Source organism: Hyperolius riggenbachi, chromosome 8 (assembly GCF_040937935.1).
Source record: "Hyperolius riggenbachi isolate aHypRig1 chromosome 8, aHypRig1.pri, whole genome shotgun sequence".
Taxonomy (NCBI): domain Eukaryota; kingdom Metazoa; phylum Chordata; class Amphibia; order Anura; family Hyperoliidae; genus Hyperolius; species Hyperolius riggenbachi.
The window spans coordinates 242,595,170-242,619,683 of NC_090653.1; the positions used below are offsets into that span (position 1 = coordinate 242,595,170).

The 24,514-nt window shown below is 43.3% G+C and overlaps 1 protein-coding gene across 1 annotated transcript in view; it reads right to left on the minus strand.

Moving 5' to 3' along the window:
* Positions 1-8,851: 8,851 nt before the first annotated feature.
* Positions 8,852-24,514, minus strand: part of GPR107 (G protein-coupled receptor 107) — a 143,533-nt gene continuing 127,870 nt past the window's right edge. The window contains exons 16-18 of the mRNA XM_068248460.1: positions 20,967-21,050; positions 18,602-18,729; positions 8,852-9,538 (exon numbers count right to left, since the gene is read on the minus strand). Of these exons, the coding sequence (XP_068104561.1) occupies positions 9,442-9,538; positions 18,602-18,729; positions 20,967-21,050 (309 nt within the window). The 3' untranslated portion in view covers positions 8,852-9,441. The remainder of the gene's footprint in view (positions 9,539-18,601; positions 18,730-20,966; positions 21,051-24,514) is intronic.

The window sequence follows — 24,514 nt, forward strand, 5'->3', positions numbered from 1 at the left end:
TATAGTCCTAAAGGCTATTCTGCCTGCCTAGGCAAGATACAAATAGGCCTTGAAAATCCCAGATTTTAAAGGGAACTTAAGGTGAGAGGGATACGGAGGCTGCCATATTTATTTCCTTGTAAATAATGCCAGTTGCCTAGCAGCCCTGCTGATCTTCAGGTATAAGTAATTTCAAAGTAGAGTCAAAACCCAGGAACAAACATATGGCGAATCCAGTAAAACCTGAGTCCGCTGAGTCAGAGTGCCTGATCTGCTGCATGCTTGTTCAAGGTCTATGGCTTAAAGTGTTAGAGACAGAGGATAAGGAGGACTGCCAGGTAAATGGTATGGTTTAAAAGGAAATAAATATGGCAGCCTCCATATACCTCACCCCTTTAAGTCCCAGTCACGTCTGCCACTAAGGCCCATGCACAAACTTGGGGTAGGATTTGGTGTCAGAAGGACCAGGGCTAAAAGGACTACTATCGCGAAAAATTTTAAAATTTAACCACTTTGCGATCGCCAATGGGCGGCTGCAGAGCGGCTCTCCTAGGAGCGCCTAACGCCGATTGGAAATGCATGTTCACTCGAGCACGCGTCTCCGGCTGTAAACAGAGCAGGGATCCGTTAAAAGCCGGGCAGCCGCGATCGGAGCTGTAGTGGGAAAAAAAGGCTATTAACATTTGTACAGTGCTGTGATCTACCGCAGCGTTGTACAGGGGACTACCTTGTCACTGAACTGTCCCCAGGAATTGCTCACAATCTAATTCCTCTCATAGGCTGACGCCTATGAGAGGTTAGTATAGTGTAAGGATCTCAGTCAGGGCCCATCGAGGGGGGGGTGGGGGGGGGGGGGGGGGGGAGGGAAATAAAGAAACATAGGATTTATATTAAGAAAAACATTACTTTTTAAATTAATTAAAAAAAGAATCACAGTAGCAATCAAAGACCACCCAAAAAAATCCCTTAATAGTGAGAAGAAAAGGAGGTAAAATTAATTTGGGTTTTATTGCCGAGCAATAAATGTGGTGAAGTGCTGAATTGCAAAAAAAATGGCCTGGTCACTAGGTGGGTATAAACCTGTGGTCCTCAAGTGGTTAAAATATATTTTCAAATGTACATTTCTTTCGGAGTAAAACGCACTATACATTACTTTTTTCCTATGTTGGTGTAATTTACAGTAGGTAGATAAAACCTAATAGGTCTGAAACATTTAACTAGTTCATACCCTCATGGAAGATGGGTTTTCAGTTTTCCTTTATTCTTAACAGAAGCATTCCCTGGAATTTACCTAGTCATAATTTTACCATTTGCCATACAAACCGATCTGTATAATCCTTGGCCAACCTACCAACAGCTATTAACAGCTATTTGATAGGAGGACCAACATATTGAACAATATATATAGATATATATAGATAGATAGCTCATGTAGAGACTTATACAACATAGTTGTTGCAAGACTGAATAAAGACAGTACAATCAGATTGTATAGGACAGGGCTGTCCAACTGGCAGCCCGCGAACTGGATGTGGCCACCGGCCCGCACTCACTTGCCTGGACTGTTTTTGTTTCAGGCCCTCTCCTTTGGCAGGCCCATCTTTTATTTGTGCTTGGCACCTCCCCTCAAATCAAGGACATTAATGCTCTGCCCCCTTCAGCCCCAAAAAATCTGGTGCTGGCCACACCCCCTGTCCATGAAGTTGGACAGCACTGGTATAGTGTATGGTAAGCTCCTTATTTGAGTCTCTGGGAATGTTATATATTCATAAGTGGATAAAAATTGAGATAGTAATCGTTTTGAACAATACTTCATAAGAGAATATTATATTATAGCACTGGGGTTTTTTTTTTTAAGTGACAAAAGGTGGCATCTTCACTTTAAATGCTGCCTATTGGACATTCATGCAGATCCTCTGTCTCCAATCACATCTCATGGACCCAGATTAAGTAAAGGCAGGTGGTCTGACTCAAGCCTGACTATTAAATGCATGATCTACCAGTTGTATGAATAAAGATTAATGCTAGCAGCCTCTATGGTCCTCTGAATCCAGTTTCCTTTAAAAGCTACCCACCCCCACCACCCAGAAATCAGTGACAGTACAGACTAAACCAGCATTGCCCTGTATTGATCATGATGCATTTTCGGCAGTGCAGTGGTGTGTACAGCCTCTACTTCACAGAGATACTAATCAACAATGGGACATCGTGTTAACGCCACCTAGTGTTTGACTATAGGAGCAAGGACTGACTACAGCTAGGAGAGAGAATACAGTCCTGGCAACAAACATTGAGATGGGTGCCTGAGAGGGGTGTAGGTTGCACTCCACTCTGTACAATGTGTCATGCAGCAGTGAGCAATTCAAGACAATGCTGAAGTAGTCTGCACTAGCCCTACTGGAGTTTCTTTCATTTTGAGTTTAGACAGGCAATATGGAAGAGTCAGGATAGACTAATAGAGGGTGCACCAGGATCCAGCATCACAATGTACTACACTCCGCTAATTCGGTTAACTTGGTCCTCTTGAGTGGCTTACGTTAAACAAAAAAAGAAAACAAAGACACTCCTCCCACAACCTTAAAGGAGTACTATCGATTGAAACGACTTTTTTTTAATACTGTATATTAGTGTACACATTACCACTAGTGCTAGGGGCACTTTATTTATTCACCCAGGTCTCTCTCTTGCTATCCCTGCTTAAAAATTCATTTCTCACACAGCTCATAGTAGTTTGGGTCACCCTGAGCTGCTTGGTTACTCTGTCACACAGCTCACAAATATATTTCACTGTGTCACTCACAGCATGCAGCAGACATGAGGAGAAATAGGCTGATCTGAGGTGGTAACAGGTAACTAAATGAGCTGGAATATTGCTGGAATATAACAAGCTATAACAATAGTCTGTGTTTACACTCAGACTTGCTGCCTGCTTGAGGAGATTCACTCCAGGCTGCATCCACTTTACAAGCTGCTGAGAGGGGCAGACCACTGTCTACAATTAGCATTATTAGTATCTTTATCAGTCAAGAGAAGCAAAGATAATAAACACACATTGCTAGAATCTTTAACCCCTTACCACCATATCAATAAGATTCTTTCAGCAAGGTGATAATTAAACTATAAACTGAGGAGTTGATAGCAACTCCCCTGTGCAGACATGGGCTTAGCCCTCTGGGAGCCCTCAGCATATAGATACATTTGTATCAAACACTGACGGCCAAAACTGACGAGGATTTTACAGCTGAGAGGAACAGCTGTGTGAGGAATCAAATTGCTCCTAGTACTTGTCCTAATGTGTGCTACAACATACAGCATTTAAAAATAAATGCATACATCGATAGTATTCCTTTAAGTTTAGTACGCAAAGGATAATTTTTTTTGACTTTTTCAACATTTAGTTAATTGAAAGAAAGGTGATGTAACAAATACTCAATTTCCTAGTCCATCAATTCACACTGCAATACCACAAGCTTAACACCATTGTCATACATTTAGCAACCAATAATTACTGGTGCCAGAAGTCTGGATGTTTGGCTGATGCAACACTAGAAACATTGGTTAACCTGGAGTCAGTCAGCCAAACATTGCAAATTAGATGGATACAAACTTCATGACATGAAAGTACCATATGTGGACTTGAAAAACTAGCACCAGCTTGGAAGGGGTGTGAAAAGCAGAGGGAGGTCTCTCAACATGAGAGTCTAGTGAGAAGCTGCTAGATCTAGTATAGTACCAGAAGACGCATTAGGTGAAATAAAGAAAACAGCATTTTACCATAACAACCCTATAGCAACTACAGTTATGCTCACAAGTTTACATACCCTGGCAGAACTTATGAGTTCTTAACCATTTATTGTCGAAAAACTGTGGTTACCCTTTTTAAACCATAATCACTACATAAAGTACTCAAATGATCCTTATCAAAAATGTACATACCCGGGGGATTTGGCCTGATAACATGCACACAACTTGACACAAACAGGTTTTAAATGGCTATTAAAAGGTAACCATCTTCAGCTGTGATCGGTTTGCTTGTAATAAGTGGGTGTGTATATAAGGTCAATGAGCTTCTGGACTCCTGACAGACCCTTGCATCTTTCATTCAGTGCAGCACTGATGTTTTTGGGTTTCTACAACATATGGAAAGCAAAAGAAATGTCAAAGGATCTGCGGAAAAGGAAGACTTACTCTATAAAATAGGAAAGGGATATAAGAAAATATCGAAACAATTGAGAATGCCAATGTTCAAACTCTAATGAAGAAGTGGAAAATGATGAGTTTTGTTGTAACCAAACCATGATCAGGTAGACAAACTGAGATTTTAGCCGCAACTGCCAGAAATGTTGGGGAACGCAACAATCCAAATAACCAGGTGAAATACAAAAATGTGGTGTGACCGTTTCAAGATATAAGAAGAAGGCAGTTGTATAAAGATGGGCTGCATGACCAAGTTGCCAGAAGAAAGCCATTACTACGCAAATGCCACAAAGTATCCCGCTTACAATATGCCAAACAGAACAGAGACAAGCCTCAGACCCTTCTGGCATAAATTCATTAACGGCCCTTTTCCACTAGCAATCGCAATCACGTACGCCAGCGATTGCGATTTTTCATGAATTCTGTTATGCGATTGCGATTTTTTGCACTGCATTATCACTCTAAAAATCGCTTCAGAAAGCAATTGCAATTTGTGATTTCCAAATCAAATCACTATAGTGGAAAATTCTTCTTATGAGTTCTATGATAAAGTAACAACCCTAGCGATTTAAAAATCACGAGCGAGTTCCGATTTTGCGATTCAGCTGTGTAGTGGAAAAAGGCCCTTAGAGTGCTGAAGTTAACACTGAACTTTTCGGCTGCAACCATAAATGCTACATTTAGTGAAGAGTCAACAAGGCCTATAAGAAAAGGTACACAATTTCTACCGTCACCCACAAGATCCAGCACTGCTCTTTTAAATCCACTTTATTGCAAAAGTGTTACAGCAATCATATAGGCATTGACAAACTGCTGTAACGCTTTAGTGATTATGGCCCACCGTTTTGAGCCTCCCAGACTCTTGATCACACCACACAGCACAATTGAGATATGCAGCACAATGTCTTTATATAGTGCACACAAAATGCATCTCAATCAATATCAAGTATGCAAATCATGAGTGCTGTCCTATATCGCTTTAGGTCACCACCATTCCAACTGTGAAACATGGTGGTGGATCCCTAATGTTTTTGGGGATGTGTGAGCTACAAAGGCACAGGAAATTTAGTCAGCATTAATGGCTTTATGAATGCAGTCAGTTAACAAAAAAAAATAAAGAAAGAAAGAAAATGTGCACTCATCAGCCAGGAAGCTGAGTATGGGCTGTACTTTGGCATTCCAACATGACAATGATCCAAAACACAAGGCCAAGTCATTGGCTACATCAACATAAAGGTTCTGGAGTGGCCACCCCAGTCTCCTGACCTCAATATCATTGAGCCATTCTGGGGAAACCTCAAACATGCAGTTCAATGCAAGAGAGCCCAAGAATTTATGGCAACTAGAGGCTTTTTGCCAGGAAGAATGGGCAGCTTTACCATCTGAGAAGATAAAGAGCCTCATCCACAACTACTACAAAAGACTTCAAGCTGTCGATGTTAAATGGGGGAAAGCATGGTATTCAGAACGGAGGTATGTAAGCTTTTGATCAGTGTAGCGATTATGATATAAAAAGAGTAAACACCGTTGATGATAAAAATGGTTAAGAAAGAAATTCTTCCAGGGTATGTAACCTTATGAGCACAACTGTATAACGCAAGGTGGTGGAAATGTCTTTTTTTTATGCTTCAGTTGTCCCTTAAAGCAGAGCTCCCCAACACTGTCCTCCAGGCCCACCAACAGTACATGTTTTGCAGGAAACCACAAACATGCACAGGTGAGGTAATTAGTGTCTCAGCAGAGCCGATTACCTACCCCTGTGGAATTTACAAAACATGTACGGTTGGTGGGCCTTGAGAACAGGGTTGGGGAACACTGCAACGGTCTAATTGATTAGATCATATCAATATCGTTCATGGACTCCTTTTCTTTGCAATACTAGACCAAAATTGTGGGTGGAGAGTTCTTTTAAAGAGGGGAATACAAAGAATTACCTGGTAAAGCATAAATCCATTTTTTGTACCTTTGTGGTAAATGTCATAAGACAAGTAAGCAACTGCAAATATTTTTAACAATGGGGCTGAGTTTACTACTGCTGGACACACACTAGCAGATTTCCATTAGATCACTTTAATGCAGCAACAGTCCACACAGATTACTGAATCAATTGTGTAACACTGCTGGACATGACCACATGTCTGAAGTGGATACAATGGAACCTACTTGCACGGTTTTTATACCACCCATACACGGTACAATTTATTAATTTTTTCCGATTAGATAATTTCATTCGATTATTCCGTTAGATCGAATATAAAGATCTTTCCAACATGTCCAATCAGATTTTTATTGAAAAAAAAAAACTGGGATAATCGTTTGTTTTTCTTGATTAAAAAAATAAATAAAAAGATTTTCAACTTTCATTTGATTTAATCATTTTGGTTGAATAAAATGGGAAAATCTAACGTTTTTATTGTACGACCACTATTAGCAGGGATCTGCTGGATGAGCTGCCAGTGTGTGACCAGTTGACCAGCCTGAGTTACTTTAAGACTGGAGGTCACTGGAGATTAGAAGCAATGCAATGATTTTACGTTATTGCAGTTAGAGGGCTTTGTGACAAACTATGTGAAGTGAAATAAGTCAGTAAAACGTTTAAAATGTGCGCATTTCTTAAGATAGCCATACATCTGTAGACTTGCCAGACAATCGTCCATGAGATTCGATAAAGATAGAATCTGATGAAAAACAGATCACCCCCAATGCCCGAGTGAGCGATGGGCACATTGTTCTCCCCACTCGCCCCTCCTGCGGTAAACTGTTCCATCATGCGCCACTCAATGCCTCCCCTTCATAACATATGTGTCGCTAGCCTTAAGGCTAGTGACGCATATGTGCAGCATCAACTATGCACTGTCACCTGAGGGATCAAATTCCAATTTGTGTCGGGCGACAGCGATCTCCGGGTGTGTATGGGACTTGTATTTATACAGTGTAATGTGTAGCGATAAAATGTTTTGCAGATATAGAGAGGCTTGTAAAATTATACAGTGCCCGGAGAATACAGCTAATTTGTTACCTTATTCCTAACGATCCCCAGCCCAGAGGGCCTTATGCTGCATACACACTTGAGATAAAAGTCTCTGGAAAAGGCAAGATCACAGACCAATTATACCCCATTCCATGTAGTATGAGAGCCATACTCTACACAGTCTATTCTATGGAGCTGCACTCCCCATCAGACAGAAATCTTTGCAAGATGCTGCACACAAAGATGCTGTACACATTCAAAAGATCATTATCTGCAAAAGATCTCTTCCTGCAATAGATCCATTCCTTCAAAATGCATTCATAGTCTATGAGATCTGCAGATCATCATACACACCTTGTTTAGCAGGCAATCATCTGCAGATCAGATCCACCAGGATGGATTTTCAGATCTGCAGATGATTGCCAGATATGCAGATGAAGTCTGCTAAACAAGGTGTGTATGATGATCTGCAGATCTCATAGACTGTGAATGCATTTTGAAGGAATGGATCTATTGCAGGAAGAGATCTTTTGTAGATAATGATCTTTTGAGTGTGTACGGGCATCTTTGTGTGCAGCATCTTGCAAAGATTTTATCTGATGTGGAGTTCAGCTCCATAGAATAGACTGTGTAGAGTATGGCTCTCATACTACATGGAATGGGGTAAAATTGGTCTGTGATCTTGCCTTTTCCAGAGACTTTTATCTCAAGTGTGTATGCAGCATTAGCAACACAGGCTCATTATGCGCAGGCTCTGGAAGTACGCTCCGTGCCCAGTGTTCACTTGCTGCCGTAATGGAGTGTTGTGATTAATTTGGAATATACCTTGATGAACATAAAAGGGACCCAGAACAGTGATAAAAAATCCGGACTTCCCTGGGGCTTCCTCCAGCCCCCCTGTTGCCCGTGAAGGCTCCTCCCCTCCCCCCCCGTGGTGCTTCTGGCAGCTCCGTTATCCTTATGACTTGGGCCAAAGTCATGAGTAACTGAGCATGTGCCTGCACCAGACTGTCACATGTGGGTCGCAGTAAGACTCCTGGTCAGTTCAGTCTTTGAAAAACTGGGCATGGTCAAGAGGCTTACGGCAATGCATGCATGATTGAGCCGAGTGCATAGATAGGTGCATAGATAGGCTGTTGTGCATGCACCCATGTGCGCTGAAGTCGCCAGGATAATGGGGCTCCCAACGTGACCACAGAGGATGCCAAGTGACCTCGCAGGCTACAGGTGAGCTGGAGGAAGCCCCAGGTAAGCCCAGGTTTTTTTTTTATCACTGTTCAGGATCCCTTTAACTTATTGACCCTTGGACACAACTCACACTGCAAACCATACATGGGATTAACACCTTGACAGTAGTTTAGTTCAGTTTTGATTCGCAGAGACCCCGAGCCAATAGGTTGGGGTTGTGCAGAGTAAACAGACATACACCTGAACATCTGTCTAGTTCATTCCCTACATCAGTTGCAGTGGATGTGGTATCTATCACAGCAACTCCTCTCAGTCTACTTACCCTGTCCACAAGGGACAAGAGGGGCTTTAATTCTTGCCTAAGCCCAATTGTGGCTGGTTTTGTTTGCTGTACCATACATAAAATAACACTCTACAGCTCTGTGAATGGCAGTCTCATCAAATCCAATTAAAATGTTCATTTTCTCTACATTATATCTATAAACCCGTTGTAATGAACGTCTCCTACAAAAAAAATTATTATATGTATATATGTACACAAACTTTTATTCTTTAGCTAACCGAGGCGTAGATATGCAGCTGACATAGGGTGTCGGGGAAATGAGGGTGGAAATCACAAAAAGAAAATAAGTGTCAAAAAATTCTGCCATATCAAATAGCAATTTGCAACCGAGTGCAGTAATTGCACAGCCAGCAGATCCCCAGATAAAATAACTTATGTACCACTCATTCATTGGGCTAACGATCTCCGAAATATAATATACAAACCTGATTTGGAGAATTACATTTTGCTGTTTGGATATCATTAGTTCAAATGGAAAAAAAAAAAAAGAAAGAAAAAAATTAGAAATTTAAAAGGTCTGTTTATACTGAGTCCTATCATCTCAGGTGTTGGATGATCAGATGTGGCAGAGGATGCCACATGGCGGGTTACGCTCGGAGGTGCGGTTGACCAGTGCTGGTTGTTAGGTCCGTTCTGTGTCTGCTCAGGGAAGATGCAGCATGTGATTAGTGAGATGGAAAAGTGGCTCCTCCCTGACCAGCTTGTTTTGTGTGGATAAGAAGAGTTGGTAATAAATAAAAAGCCGATTGGTCAACGTGTCCATTCACGCAGAGCTCTCCCATTCCGAACGAGGCTCTGATGAGCCGTTGATCACCTTTTTCACCTTCTTCACCCCCTCTGTGGCTCCTGTGGTCGTCACTCTGCAATTGACAAACAGAAAACTTTATTGCATTTGCCTGCTACGACTCTCCTTAATACTTTACAGCTATGTTTAATTAAAACAGCAAGGGGTTTTCAAGGTTTGTAAATTGATACTGCTACTTAAAGGTTACCTAAAGTGTTGGTGGAACTATTAACCCACTTGGGACTAGCATGCGTTGTCACCTTAAAGAGAACCAGAGACGAAGCACCCTCATGTATTTTTTTACATTTATCAGTGGGAACATGACAGTAAACACCAACCCTGCTTTTAGTTTTAAAGCTGGCCATACACTGGCCCGATTTGCCGCCGTTTCGACAGCAGATTCGATCACTAGGATCGAATCTGCTGCCAATCGTCGCGCTACACGCCGAATTTCGATCCATTTCGTCCGATCCCGTCGATCGCTCCGTGCGGAAAATTACTGTTGATCGCCCGCGGGTAGGGAGCGCGTCGCTAGCGGCGTTCGAGTGCCCGACGACCGACGCAATAGAGCGGCAATACATTACCTGCTCCGCCGGCGCGACTACCCCCGGTCACCGCTGCTCCGTGTCCGCGCTGGTCTCCGGCATGCTTCAGTTCCTCCTGCCCGGCAGGAAGTTTAAACAATAGAGGACGTTCTACTGTTTAAACTTCCTGCCGGGCAGGAAGAAGTAAAGCATGCTGGACCTGGAGACCAGAGCGGAGAAGACAGCGGAGACCTGGGGACTGGAGTCGCGCCGGCGGAGCAGGTAATGTATGCGGGCGGGGGGAGAGGCAGCACCACCACCACAACAGATTGTGAACGGTTTCAGGCTGAAATCGGTTCACAATCTGTTTGCAGTAAAGGTAGCCATACGATCCCTCTCTGATCAGATTCGATCAGAGAGGGATCTATCTGTTGGTCGAATCTGATGGCAAATCGACCAGTGTATGGCTACCTTTATTCTTCTCAGTCTAATCTATCTGTTATCAACTGTGATAAGAATCCACCGACTGATTCAGTCTATGTTTGACCTGGAATCATTATAGCTGAGTCACTCTTCTGTGGAGTCTTTTCAAGCCCAAGCCTGCCCCCTCCTGGCTCAGATTTCCTACTCAGAGCTGTTGACATGGGAGGGGCTGCTGCTGCCGAGAAAGAAGCTCTGACACACACAAGTATATCTGTGTGCACTGTGCAGCCAGTCATTATCTACTGTATGCAGTTTCATTTCTATGAGAGATACTTCCTACAGGCAGCCACACAGCATTCCAGAATAATAGTTGAAAGCAGACAGATGAAAGGCTGCAGCAGCCCTGCTTGTCTATAGTCTCATAGAGGCTAGACAGCACATCCAAAACAACTCATAACCCGGAAGCAGAACAGGTATGAGCCGGCGGCCATATTGGATATTTCCTGGAGCAATAATGGATAAACAACACTCAAAAAGGCACACCAGAGTTGACCAAATTATCAGGTAGAGCATTTATTCTTTACAAGCTATCAACTGATATGTTTATTTTGTGTGAATTGTTCATCTCTGGTTCCCTTTAAGGACCAGAGCATTTTTTTTTTTAATTTTACACTTCCTGATTAATGTGATTGGCTTAGAGTGATAAGGCAGTCAGGAGGCAATGAAAACAGTTCCTGCCCAATGTACGGAGATCTGTGTGGGTGGGGAGGCGCTGTTGCGTTAAACATATAGAAAGGTGCCACCACTCAATGGGTAATGCAAATAAAGGCAATCTTTAATGGGTATATGGTAGGAAACACGATCACAATACATCTAAAACCATTTAAAACATAAGTGATGGAGCGCTCCACTCATTACACCATGGCTCTCTCCAAAATGTTCAGCCACCGAGCTTCTGTATTCTCCATTCTTTTGCACACACGCCCGGATATCATTTAAATGCTCACCAATTCGTTTTTTGAGAGCTCTCGTTGTCATGCCAATGTAAATTTTTGGGCAAGGGCATCTTCATTGGTAAACAGTCCATTCGGAGTTGCAATTAATGAAACTCCGAATCTCCCATTCTTTCTTGTCTGTGGAATTTGAGAAAGACTTTGTCACATCCACCAGCTGACACACAGAGCACCTACCGCACCTAAACATCCCATTCAGTGGTTTTCATTTCAACCGCATTGAGTCACTCTTCGGGGGCAGACAAGGCTATTTGTTTGCTGCTGCTACCCTACAGCTGGCTTGCCTCTCTTCCCCCACCACCACCTGAAGATACCACTGTTTGTGTGTGTTTTGCTGGTACCGGTGTGTGGGGGTGAAAGGATTGGCTGTCGGCTGTGAGTGTAATGTGTGGAGTGCTCCTTCACTTATGTTTTAAATGGTTTTATTGCCTTTATTTGCATTACCCATTGAGTGGTGGCACCTTTCTATGTTTACTGCTTATTGCCCTTTGGTGAGGCCATTCCTGCCTTGTGCAGTTGATGGGAGCATATGCGTGGATGAGTATGTGCATAATATGATTGTGTCAAGGCGCTGTTGCGTCCCGTGCATGTGAGCCACCGGTGTTAAAACACCACCACATCAGTCCTAGGCAGCCACAAGTGTTGTGTAGCTTTAGGCCTTTGGCAGTCAATTTATTTAGAAGCTTGCAAGTGCTTCAGCTAATTTATTTTAACACTTTCTAATTGGTTACATTTCCTTGCTACTAAGTAGTACTGTTTTAATGTGTATTTATGACCACTTTTAGCTACGGGGCATTGTGAGACAATAACAATAGACTGCTGCTTTCAGTTTCTATATCCTCTGCTAGCAGAGAGACATCAAAGCATTCCAAGAATTTACAGCACAACGGCTAAAAAGCATTGCACTTTCCTTTGAAGCTGCTAATGGTTTAACTATTGGCAGTCGTGAGCCAGTTAAACTAAACATGCCAACAGGTACCCAAACCCCCACCATTTTAAAGCAAAAGGTTTTACTGTTCTGTCACAGTCTTATACTGGGTAAACATGATTCAATTGACTGGTAATCTGATGGGAAGTTGTATCGTGTGTACATGGCCAAACTGCTCCCAATCGACAAAGGGATCGATTTTCCAATACCTTTGCCAAATCAATCCCTTTATTGAGCAGAAGCAGATCGAACATGTTGGAAATAATCTTCCGATTCCAGTCAATCGGCTGGGACATTGAATAGTCTGCAGCTAGCATTATGCTATGTATCCACTGGGGATCACTGCTGCGCCTTGCAATTGTGCAAGCGCTTTGTGCAGTGATCCCCAGGGCGATTGGCACCACGATTCTTGAGGAATGTGGAAGTTCTGATTTTGTGTGGGAATAAATAGAGAAGTGCTTGTGACCTCTTGCTAGGGAGCAGGGCTACAAAAGCCAGGACATTGGTACACCTGGTAGGTATATTAAACTTCATAAAAAAAATTCAAAAAAAAAAATAAATTGACACAAACCCCCCTTTCCCCAGTAATATAGCTTTTGAAAAGACATTTAAAAGTGATTTTGCAGCACTTGTACCTCTTGCATTGGAGAGCAATCTCTCCCAAAACTCTGCAGGACCCACGCAATTGCGATTTACCCTTATTGCAATCACTCGAATGGGTCCCCCTCAAACTTGCTTTGGAATCGTCGCATTTGTCGGCGATCCATAAACGCTGCCAAAAACGCTCAAGTGTGTCCCAGACCTAACTTTAAAAATCTCCCGGTGACCTGACATGACACAGGAAATTTGGTTGTAACCCAGAAGCTGAACACGCTCCCTCCCATTCTCACCCAGTCAATGATGCAGCTTTCCTGTGAAAGAACAGGAAGGTGAGCTGGGGCGGTGCTACTGGCTGGGCAGGGATGAAAGGAGTAGTGTTCAGCGCTTTCCTATGAAAGAACAGGAAGGTGAGCTGGGGCGGTGCTACTGGCTGGGCAGAGATGAAAGGAGTAGTGTTCAGCGCTTTCCTATGAAAGAACAGGAAGGTGAGCTGGGGCGGTGCTACTGGCTGGGCAGAGATGAAAGGAGTAGTGTTCAGTTCTTTCCTATGAAAGAAGAGGAAGGTGAGCTGGAGGCGGTGCCACTAGCTGGGTGAGGATGGGAGGAGCAGCGTTCAGTGTCCGGGTTACAGCCAAACTTCCTGTGTCATGTCAGGTCACCACGAAATTTCTAGTGTTACACTGTGGCTGGATGGTATGACCTTCTGCTGTAAAACAATAGCGCTTGTCAGGCAACTGGCATGGTTTATTGGAGAATAAAGATGGCAGCCCCCCCCCCCCCCATCACTTCAGGTTACCTTTAAGGGTTTGTCCTTTATTATATACGCCCTAAAGGGAAAGTAAAGCTAGAATCTTCCTGGCTGTTTTTTTGTGTTTTGGTTACTGGAGATTATTTTTATCTACACAACCCCCATTTTGTTTTTGTGATTGGAGTTACGATCCCCAGAACACATGGAAGGAACATTACCACCAGGTCCTGAAAGGAGAATTGGGCAGCAGCCATTGTATATACACACACACAGACCATCCCTGGGAGATGGGACTACAGAAAAACAGGCCCATAGGATGCTTTGATGTTTTAGGTGGGGGGTGGGGGGACTGGGCTGCCTAAACTAGGACATCTGACCGGGTGGACACAAAACAGACACGCATACTGCAGAGGAAACTGCTTCACATGGAAAACTCTCCCTCATCTACGGGGGATTTAAAAGACTTTCTCCATATTAAGAGCATTCAAGGTGATCTTCTCAGGATCTCAAGCAAGGTTGGCTTGACTGTTATTCTGATGAACCAACCGCTGTGGAATCCTGCTTGTTCTTCGCTCAACTAATGTAAGAATCGGAACTACCATTCCTAACTTTCTGACCAGTCTTTTCTTTAGGTGTACAGCCTGTCCTTAGTGTTAGCACGAGCTAGCAGCAGTCATAAATAACAAAAGCAGTCAGCAGCGCTGCCTTGGCTTTTCAGAATCTCTATTACCAATGACTAGTCTGTAAATGTAAGGGATCACCTGCACTCTTAATTTAAACAATTTTTTGGGAGAATGAAATCTAAGGTGTATATGAACCAATGCTGGGTACACACGATGCAATTTCCTGTTCGATCGACGTGTAATCTGACAGAACGTTGCATTGTCTGTACATTTCCAAACTGATTCCGGTTGTTAACGAGATCAATTTTCCTTTGATAATTTTGGGAAAAAAGATCCCATTATCGAACGGAAATAATCTTCCAATTCCCATTGATCGGTCGGAAAATTGCATAGTGTGTTCCCAGCATGAAAGCTTCCAGAGCACAGTGATCAATGCCCCGTTACCCCTGTCAGGGCACTGTTTCAATCGCTCACCAGTGCGCACTCAAACCATTCTCATCACTGCTGCCAATTTCATTGGCTCCTGACCCTGTGATCACTGTTAGCCAATGCGAACGATTTCTGTGACACCCCTTGGTATGTAACACACACTTTAAATAATGGTCATCCAGACAGATTCTGGGGAGGTTGTACAGATGCGCAGGGCCGGGCCGAGGCAGAGGCTGGAGAGGCTCCAGCCTCAGGGCGCAGTGTAGGAGGGGGCGCACAATTCATTCAGCTGTCATTCCTAATTGTGTATAAAGCAGAAAGAAATAAGAAAAGGGGATACATGGCAGTGACTGCAAGCCAGATAACTAGATATTAAGGTGTTGGGGAGGTTGTGGGCCCTGTGGCACCTCTTAGTCTAATAGCAATCAGTGTGTGATGGCTGGGGTGGCAGGGATGGAGGGGCGCACTTTGGTGTCTCAGCCTTGGGTGCTGGAGGACCTTGTCCCGCCTCTGCAGATGCGCAGCATAGAAGCCTGTTTTGTTCTATGGAGAGGGGACAGGCACCCTGCTGCGAGGAGTGCAATAGAAACTTGAGTCGGTCATGAGTCGGAGAGTGAACTTCAAGATTTACAGCAGCTAGGAGTCATTTAGACCAGATGGGCTTTGCACTGAGGGCTGTATGACAGTTTGATCTGTGAGTGACTCTGTTGAGTGAGCACCTGTGTGGGGTGTGGTGAGTTTACCTGAACATTGGATCAAAGATATGCATTGCAAGATCAAAGAGCTATATTAGAAGATACTGACTATTAATAGTGTCTTGATTAAAGGGCACCCGAGGTGAAAATAAACAAATGAAATAAACAATTGTATCTATCCACCTCCTAAAAATGACTTAAGATATTCCACAGTTTTATTTTATATTTAAATCTACTTTTTAAGGGTTTACTGTTTTATTGTTTTTGATCAATGACACATTCAATGAAGTATGCCAGAGTTAAAATCTATGAACCATTGACGCTTTTTATCTCTTTCCTGCTCTCAGAAGCCATTTTCTGCTAGGAAAGCGTTTTATAGTTGTAATTTCTTATCAGTGAGGTAGTAGTGTATATAGTAGTATCACTGTAGTCTGACCCAGTCCTGACTCAAGAACTGCCACTTACATAACTGATGTTTAACTCTTTCAGGCAGAGAAAGAAAAAAAGGAACACAGAATACGGTAGTTATTTGTGTGCTTGGCACGGTACATACACATGTCTATCTCATGTCACATGTCACCTCGGGTATCCTTTAACCATTTTACTGTATATACTATAGCTATTTTAGCAGTACAATCTGAGTTAAATCTTGTACCATACACAGTGGAGGAGACATGCCAGTATTACAGTACAGAGCTAAAAATCAAGAAAAATGCAGGGTATATTGCACAATTGATGAAATTGCTGTTTTACAACATTTTAAAGTGACATGAAACTCAGCATTTCTTCTTTGCTCTAAAGCAATACATGGTATCATCTTGATTCAAAACTTCTTTCGTTGCTCTAAAAGATTCTATACAGCATAAAACATACTACCAGGAAAAAAAATGGAAGCAGATCAGCATTCAAATAGTTAAACGCAGTACTTCCTTCTTCAGTGGGAAGCTTAGCACAGATGCTACCCTACAGCTGCAGCATCTGTTCGCTTTCATTGCAGTTTACACAGTACCATTTCTTCTTGAGGGATCTCCACCATCAGTCAATATATCAATCCTAAAGGTTAAAAGCTTGAAGCTCTATCGGGCGGAGGCTGGGTTCACACTATGGCAGAGTGCATGCGTGCCATCAAATGAATGGCAACGCAATCTGCAGTCAAGATCTGAGTCTTTCTAGAGGGTCAAAAAGAACAGATTTATGTGAATTGATTCACAGAAAAAAAAAGTCCACTGGCTATTCCATTAAACTGTAGGGCAACAAAGCCATTGTGACTCACTGTAAAAAGTCAGATACTTACCTAAGAAAAGGGAAGGCTCTGGGTCCTAGTGAGCCTTCTCTCCCCTCTCCCGGTGCCCATTCCAGCTCAGGATCCCCCATAGCAGCATTGACCAATTTGGTCAAATGTTGCTCTCTCCGCTGCCGAAGAGAGACTTCGGAAGTCTTCGGGAGCACAGGCTGCTCCATACAGCGCACGTGCAAGTGCCCTCTACCGCATAATTGCGCGTGCGCAGCATGGAGCCACCTGTCTTCGGGAGGACTTGGCTCCCGAAGTCACCCACGGCGGGAGATTTGAACAGAGGATCCTGAGCTACACGGAGGGCAACAGGAGAGAAGAGGGAAGGCTCATTAGAACCTCTCCTTAAAGGACTTACGAGGCGAATATTAGAAAAAAAGTTAGTTACCTTATTGCAATATCAGACCTCAGGGCAGACGATCAGTGCTTCCCCTGTGCGTGTCAGGCACTCTGTTATCTAAATCCAGGATTCATTACAGGTCCCGACCCTCTGCAGGGTCGCCTGAACTGATGGGATAAGAATTGCCACTTTAAACAACAAACGCCTGCGCAGTTTGCATGCCGCTGGTGCGGCTGCGCAGGTTTCCAGCCCGGTATACGGGAGATTGGTTAATCTCACGGTGACCGCAGTATTTAATAGATGTAGATTATAAGTTTATTTATAGGGTCATAGGAAACCCAAGACAACTGTACAGAGCAAGTCATGGTGGCCACATTTGTATCCATTTTGCATAAACAGCACTTCAGAAGGATCAGCAAGTGTTTTAACGTGTTATAAAGAATATTAACTAATCCATAAATCCTGTTTGGTATTCCGGCTCGTCTGTGTTCTCATTTAGCTGCCTGTTTGAAATCGGCAGGTAACTCATTCCACGAGCAAAAAAACAGACTAAACTAATACATTACTCAGAGGAATTACTCTTCTCAATCGGTTTCTTTCTTTTTTTTCTAAATGATTATTATTTCAGTATTCTAGAGCCATTTACTGTTCTTAGTTTATCTTTTGAAGAGGTTAAAGGAAACCAAAGATCAATATTAATCAAATATTTAAACATACTTGGGGCTTTCTCCAGCCCCATCCGCATGGATCCCTCCCATGCCGCTGTCCTCTGCTGCCTGCATCTCCAGTATCGGGTCCCAGTACAGTCTGCACAAGTGAAGTGCGCTGTCTACTTAACTCTCCAGTGCTGCTGGAGAGATATGTAGAGAGCGCACTTCCTTGCAAGTGCTCCAGGCCAATTTATTTTAGCACTCCTCCTCCTATTTCTTACTTGTTTACATTTCATTGCCTTCAAATTAGTACTGCTGTAATGTGTATTTATGGCCACTCATCACTAGGGGGCAGTGTGAGACAATAAGAGGACTTCTGCTTTCAGTTTCTGTATTTTTTGCTAGCAGAGAGAGATCAAATCATTACAAGAATTTACAGCACAACGAGTTCTGCTGACTGAAGTCAAAAGCAGTGCACTTATCCCAAATGAGATAACTCTATTCAAGCTGCTAATAAGTTAATGGGGGATCCACCAGTTTGACAAGTATATCATGCCTACAGGTACCACCTGTGGGCTTCACAGGGAGAGATATTTTATAGTACACATTGCCCAAAAAGGCTAAAAGATTGGATCCATCAACCTCAGGTTTGCTTTAAAGGGATCCTAAGTGGAGCACTATACAACAGCATGAGATGGAGCCCGACTACAAGTCCTATGTGAAATACCAATTATCCGGAGTCCCTGACAGTCCTTGAAGTGGGATAAAAACTGACTTCAGCTCCAGCAGCAGGTATGAGGAACAGCTAGGAGCGGTTCAGCAAAGTATTAGTGGCGATTCAGAGAACGGAGAGGCTCGGGTTTGTTTTTACTTACACGGCTTCCATTTCCAGGTCATCCATGTCTTCATCCTGTGGAAGCTGAAGGTACGGGTTGTCTGACGCTGGTCGGAATTTGTACCCGGTCAAAACAATGAAGACAAATGTGGCCAACTCATCCAGGAGCTGCAAGAAAGTCAAGAGGAGGATACGTTTGTTCAATCAAATACACAAGCTGTGTGGCCGATTTTGTGGTGAAACCCTCCCACAGTGTGATGTCGGGGCTGTGGCCATGACAGTTTTCCTGTCTGTGAACTTGATTGCATTGGGCTCTATTCACAAAAGCTCTCATAAATGTCTTATCACCTAATTGATAAAAAAAAATACCCTTTCAGCACATTTACAACCAAAATAATCACTTAAAGTAAATTGTTCCTGATTAACTTAATTTCAATATTACTTTTCTTATCTTAAAGTGGACCCAAATTAAAAATACAAGATTTCAGAAATAAAAGACAGAATCCAGCAAAATGCTGGAGTAGGTGGTGTCCGGCAATGGAGGAATTGCTAATGGCTGCCACCTGTATAACCCTAGTTATGAAAAGAGAAGGGTGAAAAGCATGCACTGAAATGCTCATAGGTTTGAAGGAGTGTGTATTTATCTTTGTATGTGTCAGAGTGGTGCAACTAAATATTTTGAATTAAAAAAAATGTTTGGTTTGGGTCCGCTTTAATTATATACTATTTTTTGCTCTTTGGAAGATTAAAAATGTAACAAAGATAAGGTGAAAACAGAGGAAAACCGGTGAAAAAGCTTTGTGAATTATGCCCATTGTGTTAGATATCGGCTGTTACCAACTGCCAAGCAAGCAGCATATATACTTTATATTTTGGACTATAAGACTCACTTCTCCCCCAAAAGTGGTGAAAAAAGTCACTCCATCTTATAGTCCAAATGCTGGGAGTTCCTGACTTGTGAACGCCTGCCAATACCAACCTCCAACCCGCTGCTATGTCGGGGACTCCCTATACCAGGCTTTCTCAACCAGGGTTCCCTGGAACCCCAGGGTTCCTTGAGGACTCTGCAGGGGTTCCTTGGCATTTTACCCCATCGTGGGGGAAGTATAATACAGCACACCATAATAGGTGGTACTGTAACAAGAAGCACTAAATTGGGGGGTCAGGAGACAGTATAATGAGTGGCACTGTAATAGGAGATAGTGAAATTAGCAGCCTAACCTACTTAAAGACCATGCCTCCTGAAAAATAAAATGTAGGGGTTCCTCGAGACCAAAAAAATTGTTTGCAGGGGTTCCTTGAGATCCAAAAGTTATTTACAGGGTTCCTCCATGGTAAAAAGGTTGAGAAAGGCTGCCCTATACTGTGCCCATGCAGAGGGGGACACAAAGGGGCATTGAGGAGGACACAAGGGGGGCAGAGGCAGACACATGGGGACACAGGGAGAGACAAGAGGTACAAGGGGGCATGAGGTATAAACAGGGGCATAATCCACAAGATGCCTCTTCACCAGGTTTAGTATATATTTTTTCGATTATAATATATATTATAATTATATTTTTAGTCTATCATATTGTTAGTGTGTGTGTGTTCACAGATGAGGGCAGTTGGTGCAGTCCTTTGTTTTTCATGCCTGCCAGCAGTAAGGCTTGGTTCTCACGTGAGCGGATGCAAAATGGACACAGTAATGGACATGGTAAGCGCTCTGTCCATCTTGCTTCTGCTCCATATACGCCCTCTGTCCAATGGATTGCCGCTCACCTGTTCCACTGCTGATTGTCACCACTCAGTCCCTCTATACTCAGTGCAGACGCTGGCAGGAGCATGGGGCTCTCCATAGGCTGCATTAAGACAATTCTCCCTAGCAACTGTCCAACATAAACCAATGAGAACCCATTGGTGTTTTGCAGCCCAAAGGGGAGCCCCATGCTTTTTTTCCTGTGTACAGGGAGCGAGTGGCGGCGGGGCGCGTAGCCTGGGGCAGATGCAGATATATCTGCCTGCTGGGGATTATCGTGGACTGCACAGTGATGTAGATTCCGCATATTATTTGCAGAGTGACAAGTGTGAACACACTGTTTAGCATTCACCGCTCTAGTGGGAACACAGCCTAAAGATGCTGCCCTACTGGCTCACAGAGGATCAAACAACATGAACAAATTATATGGCGAATAGCAATCATTTCTTGATCTATCTTCTACTTTTTTTTTTTTTACTTCTCACTTTGCAATGCAATGGTTTATTTCCACCCTACCCTCCTACTATTTTCTGTAAAGTTCATCTTTAGGTTTACCTAACACATTACAAATCCACTTTCAGTTCACGTATAATTAGTAGAGGCGTTCAATCGATTGGCAGCATTGTAAAGATAATGTCATGCGCTAATCAGCAGTGTCCTTACTTACCTGGTACATCCATTTCCATTTGAAAGGGACAGCGAATCTGATGAACATAGCGATGATCCGGGTGAAATAGATGAAGCAGACAATCTGTAGAAAGGAAGAAAAAAAGAAAACAGGACGATTGAGATATGACCCTGCAGTATAGAATGTGGAGGCCCAATCCCTTCCCACACAATAACTCAACTCCTCAGCTCTGTATGCTCTCCCCCCCAGTCCTCAGGGCTGCTTGACAGCGACCTGCCATCTCTATGAAACGCATGTCAGCCTGCGGATCTGGGATTAATCTGGCTGAGAGGAATTTATGGCACCCACTTAATAGATTGCTCTGTGAGCTGCAGGTTATTATGTCTGCATCTCAAGCACCCACGGCCATCTCGCAGCTAGATTAATCTAATACAATTACTGCGGGAGCCAACTATCTATCCATCCACCCACCCTGCCAGGCGTCCCTTCTCATTCGCAGAGGGGACGGTAATGGCTTTAGTGTCGCTGCGGTTTTAAGACCTGCTGGGTGTCAGCTGCAGAGGAAAGTGGATCAGGTCCGCGGCTTGTTAACAATATAGGTGACAGGTGGTAATTAATCACAAGAGACGGGCTTGGACAAGGTAACAGGCGGCTACAGGACACATCCGAGATGCGTTAGACCATAAACTTGGATATCTATTATGATTCAAGGGAACCTGAACTCAAGATATGGGGGATGCCAACTTTAGCACCTTTTAAAAAAAAAAGCCAATTGCACTATTTTAATGTGGATCTTCGGGTTGTATTATTTTTCTGTGTCTCACATCTACAAAGGCGTGCAAGCCAGTGCAATAAAAATCTGTGATCTGTATATATGATCTGTGTCACCCATTCAAGATGTATAAAAGGCAGAGGATCCTAACAGCAATAGAACAGCAGTGTAAGGCTGGCTATACACTGATCCATTTCTCTAAACACAGATTCTGCACTCAACCCGCTCACTTCCTATCCCCCCCCCCCCCCCCAACTGTATGGTGTAGTTCACCTGTCCGCTTCGGGGTCCTGGTCTCTGCTCTACTAGTCGGCCTGTTGTTTCTTCACTCCAGAGTTTCAAGCGCCTGCGTGACACAATGACAGACACTAGGGACAGTGTGGCACACACATTATGCAACCACTAGAGGCCACTAGTGTTCGTTACGTCACACAGGCGCTCAGGAACTCCCTGGAGAGAGAGAGGAAGCAGCAAGCGGGGAGAGAAAACACCGGACAGGTGAGAGAGTAGCTCCTGCTGCTACATTGATTGACTGCTCGTGACATGCTCCTGATCTGCTGTCGATCGACCAAAATGTTTCGTGTGACTGAACGATTTTGGCCCAAAAATGTTTGACTTTTTCGATCAAATGATCGAATTGGCTGGATATTGATGCAAAAGATCTACTAACGTAACTTGTAACTGTCCCCCAATAGTCTGCACCAATCATGGCCACATCACAAGCTGAAGTGAGGCCCTCTACCAATCAATAGAGGGAGGGTTAGTGTGAGATAAAAATTAGGTTTAGCAATAGTAGAATATCTGTAACAATTACTGATATTCTACTATCTTATTACCTGTTGCCCAATAGTAGAATATCCGTAATTAGTGGCTATTCCTGGTGCCTTTTTACATGTACCTGATTTTCCAACATATCTGATCAGATTCAATTGATAAACTGCACAAAATCAATCAAAAGTCACTTAGCAGGATATGTTGGAGCAACACATTACTGATAGACACCAGCTTTACTTAGCTATTTGCGCTCCGATAACCCATCTGTGATGCATTTATCAGCCTGGACAAAGCTCTCTGCATTCCCCATTTTTCCTGCCCAGGATCAGACCTGACAAGCAGACATTTGATCACAGGTATGTGAATCACAAGAAATGCATTGAACCAAAGTGGAGTGTGGACAGCTGGCAGCAGTCACAGCACTATATAAAGTCTACAGAATGCTGGTAAATGGAATTAGGTTGATAATGAAGTAAAACCATGGGAGCCTCAGACCTCCACTGAAAGCATCAAGGATGGATTTGAATCACAATAATGAGCCATTTTGGGTTTAGACAGACTTCAATGCAAACCTGAACTGAAAAGAAACTTATGAAATTATTAATTACAGTGGTTTGTATTCAGCCCCCTTGAAGTTTTTTTCCACATTTTGTCATATTACTGCCACAAACATAAATCAATTTTATTGGAATTCCACGTGAAAGACCAACACAAAGTGGTGTACACGGGAGAAGTAGAACGAAAATCACACATGATTCGAAACATTAGAAAAAAAACAAAAAACAAACAAACTGCAAAGTGAGGTGTGTGTAATTATTTAGCCCAGAGTCAACACTTTGTAGAACCACCTTTTTCTGCAATTACAGCTGCCAGTCTTTTAGGGCATGTCTCTACCAGCTTTGTACATCTAGAGACTGAAATCCTTGCCCATTCTTTGCAAAACCACTCCAGCTCAGTCATATTAGATGGACAGAGTTTATGAACAGCAGTTTTCAGATCTTGCCGCAGATTTTCCATTGGATTTAGATCTGGACTTTGACTGGGCCATTCTAACACATGGATATGTTTTGTTTTAAACCATTCAATTGTTGCCCTGGCTTTATGTTTAGGGTCGTTGTCCTGCTGGAAGGTGAACCTCCGCCCCAGTCTCAAGTCTTTTGCAGACTCCGAGAGGTTTTCTTCCAAGATTGCCCTGTATTTGGCTCCATCCATCTTCCCATCAACTCTGACCAGCTTTCCTGTCCCTGCTGAAGAGATGCACCCCCCGAGCATGATGCTGCCACCACCATATTTGACAGTGGGGATGGTGTGTTCAGAGTGATGTGCAGTGTTAGTTTTCTGCCACACAGCATTTTGCATTTTGGCCAAAAAGTTCCATTTTGGTCTCATCTGACCAGAGCACCTTCTTCCACATGTTTGCTGTGTCCCCACATGGTTTGTGGCAAACTGCAAACGGGACTTCTTATGCTTTTCTGTTAATGGCTTTCTTCTCGCCACTCTTCCATAAAGGCCAACTTTGTGCAGTGCATGACTAATAGTTGTCCTATGGACAGATTCCCTCCACCTGAGCTGTAGATCTCTGCAGCTCGTCCAGAGTCACCATGGGACTCGACTGCATTTCCGATCAGCGCTCTCCTTGTTCGGCCTGAAAGTTTAGGTGGACGGCCTTGTCTTGGTAGGTTTACAGTTGTGCCATACTCCTTCCATTTCTGAATGATTGCTTGAACAGTGCTCCGTGGGATGTTCAAGGCTTTGAAAATCTTTTTGTAGCCTAAGCCTGCTTTAAATTTCTCAATAAATGTATTCCTGACCTATCTGATGTGTTGTTTGGACTTCATGGTGTTGTTGCTCTTATTCTCTTAGACAACCTCTGAGGCCGTCACAGAGCAGCTGTATTTGTACTGACATTAGATTACACACAGGTGCACTCTATTTAGTCATTAGCACTCATCAGGCAATGTCTATGGGCAACTGACTGCACTCAGACCAAAGGGGGCTGAATAATTACACACACACCACCCTTTGCAGTTATTTGTAAAAA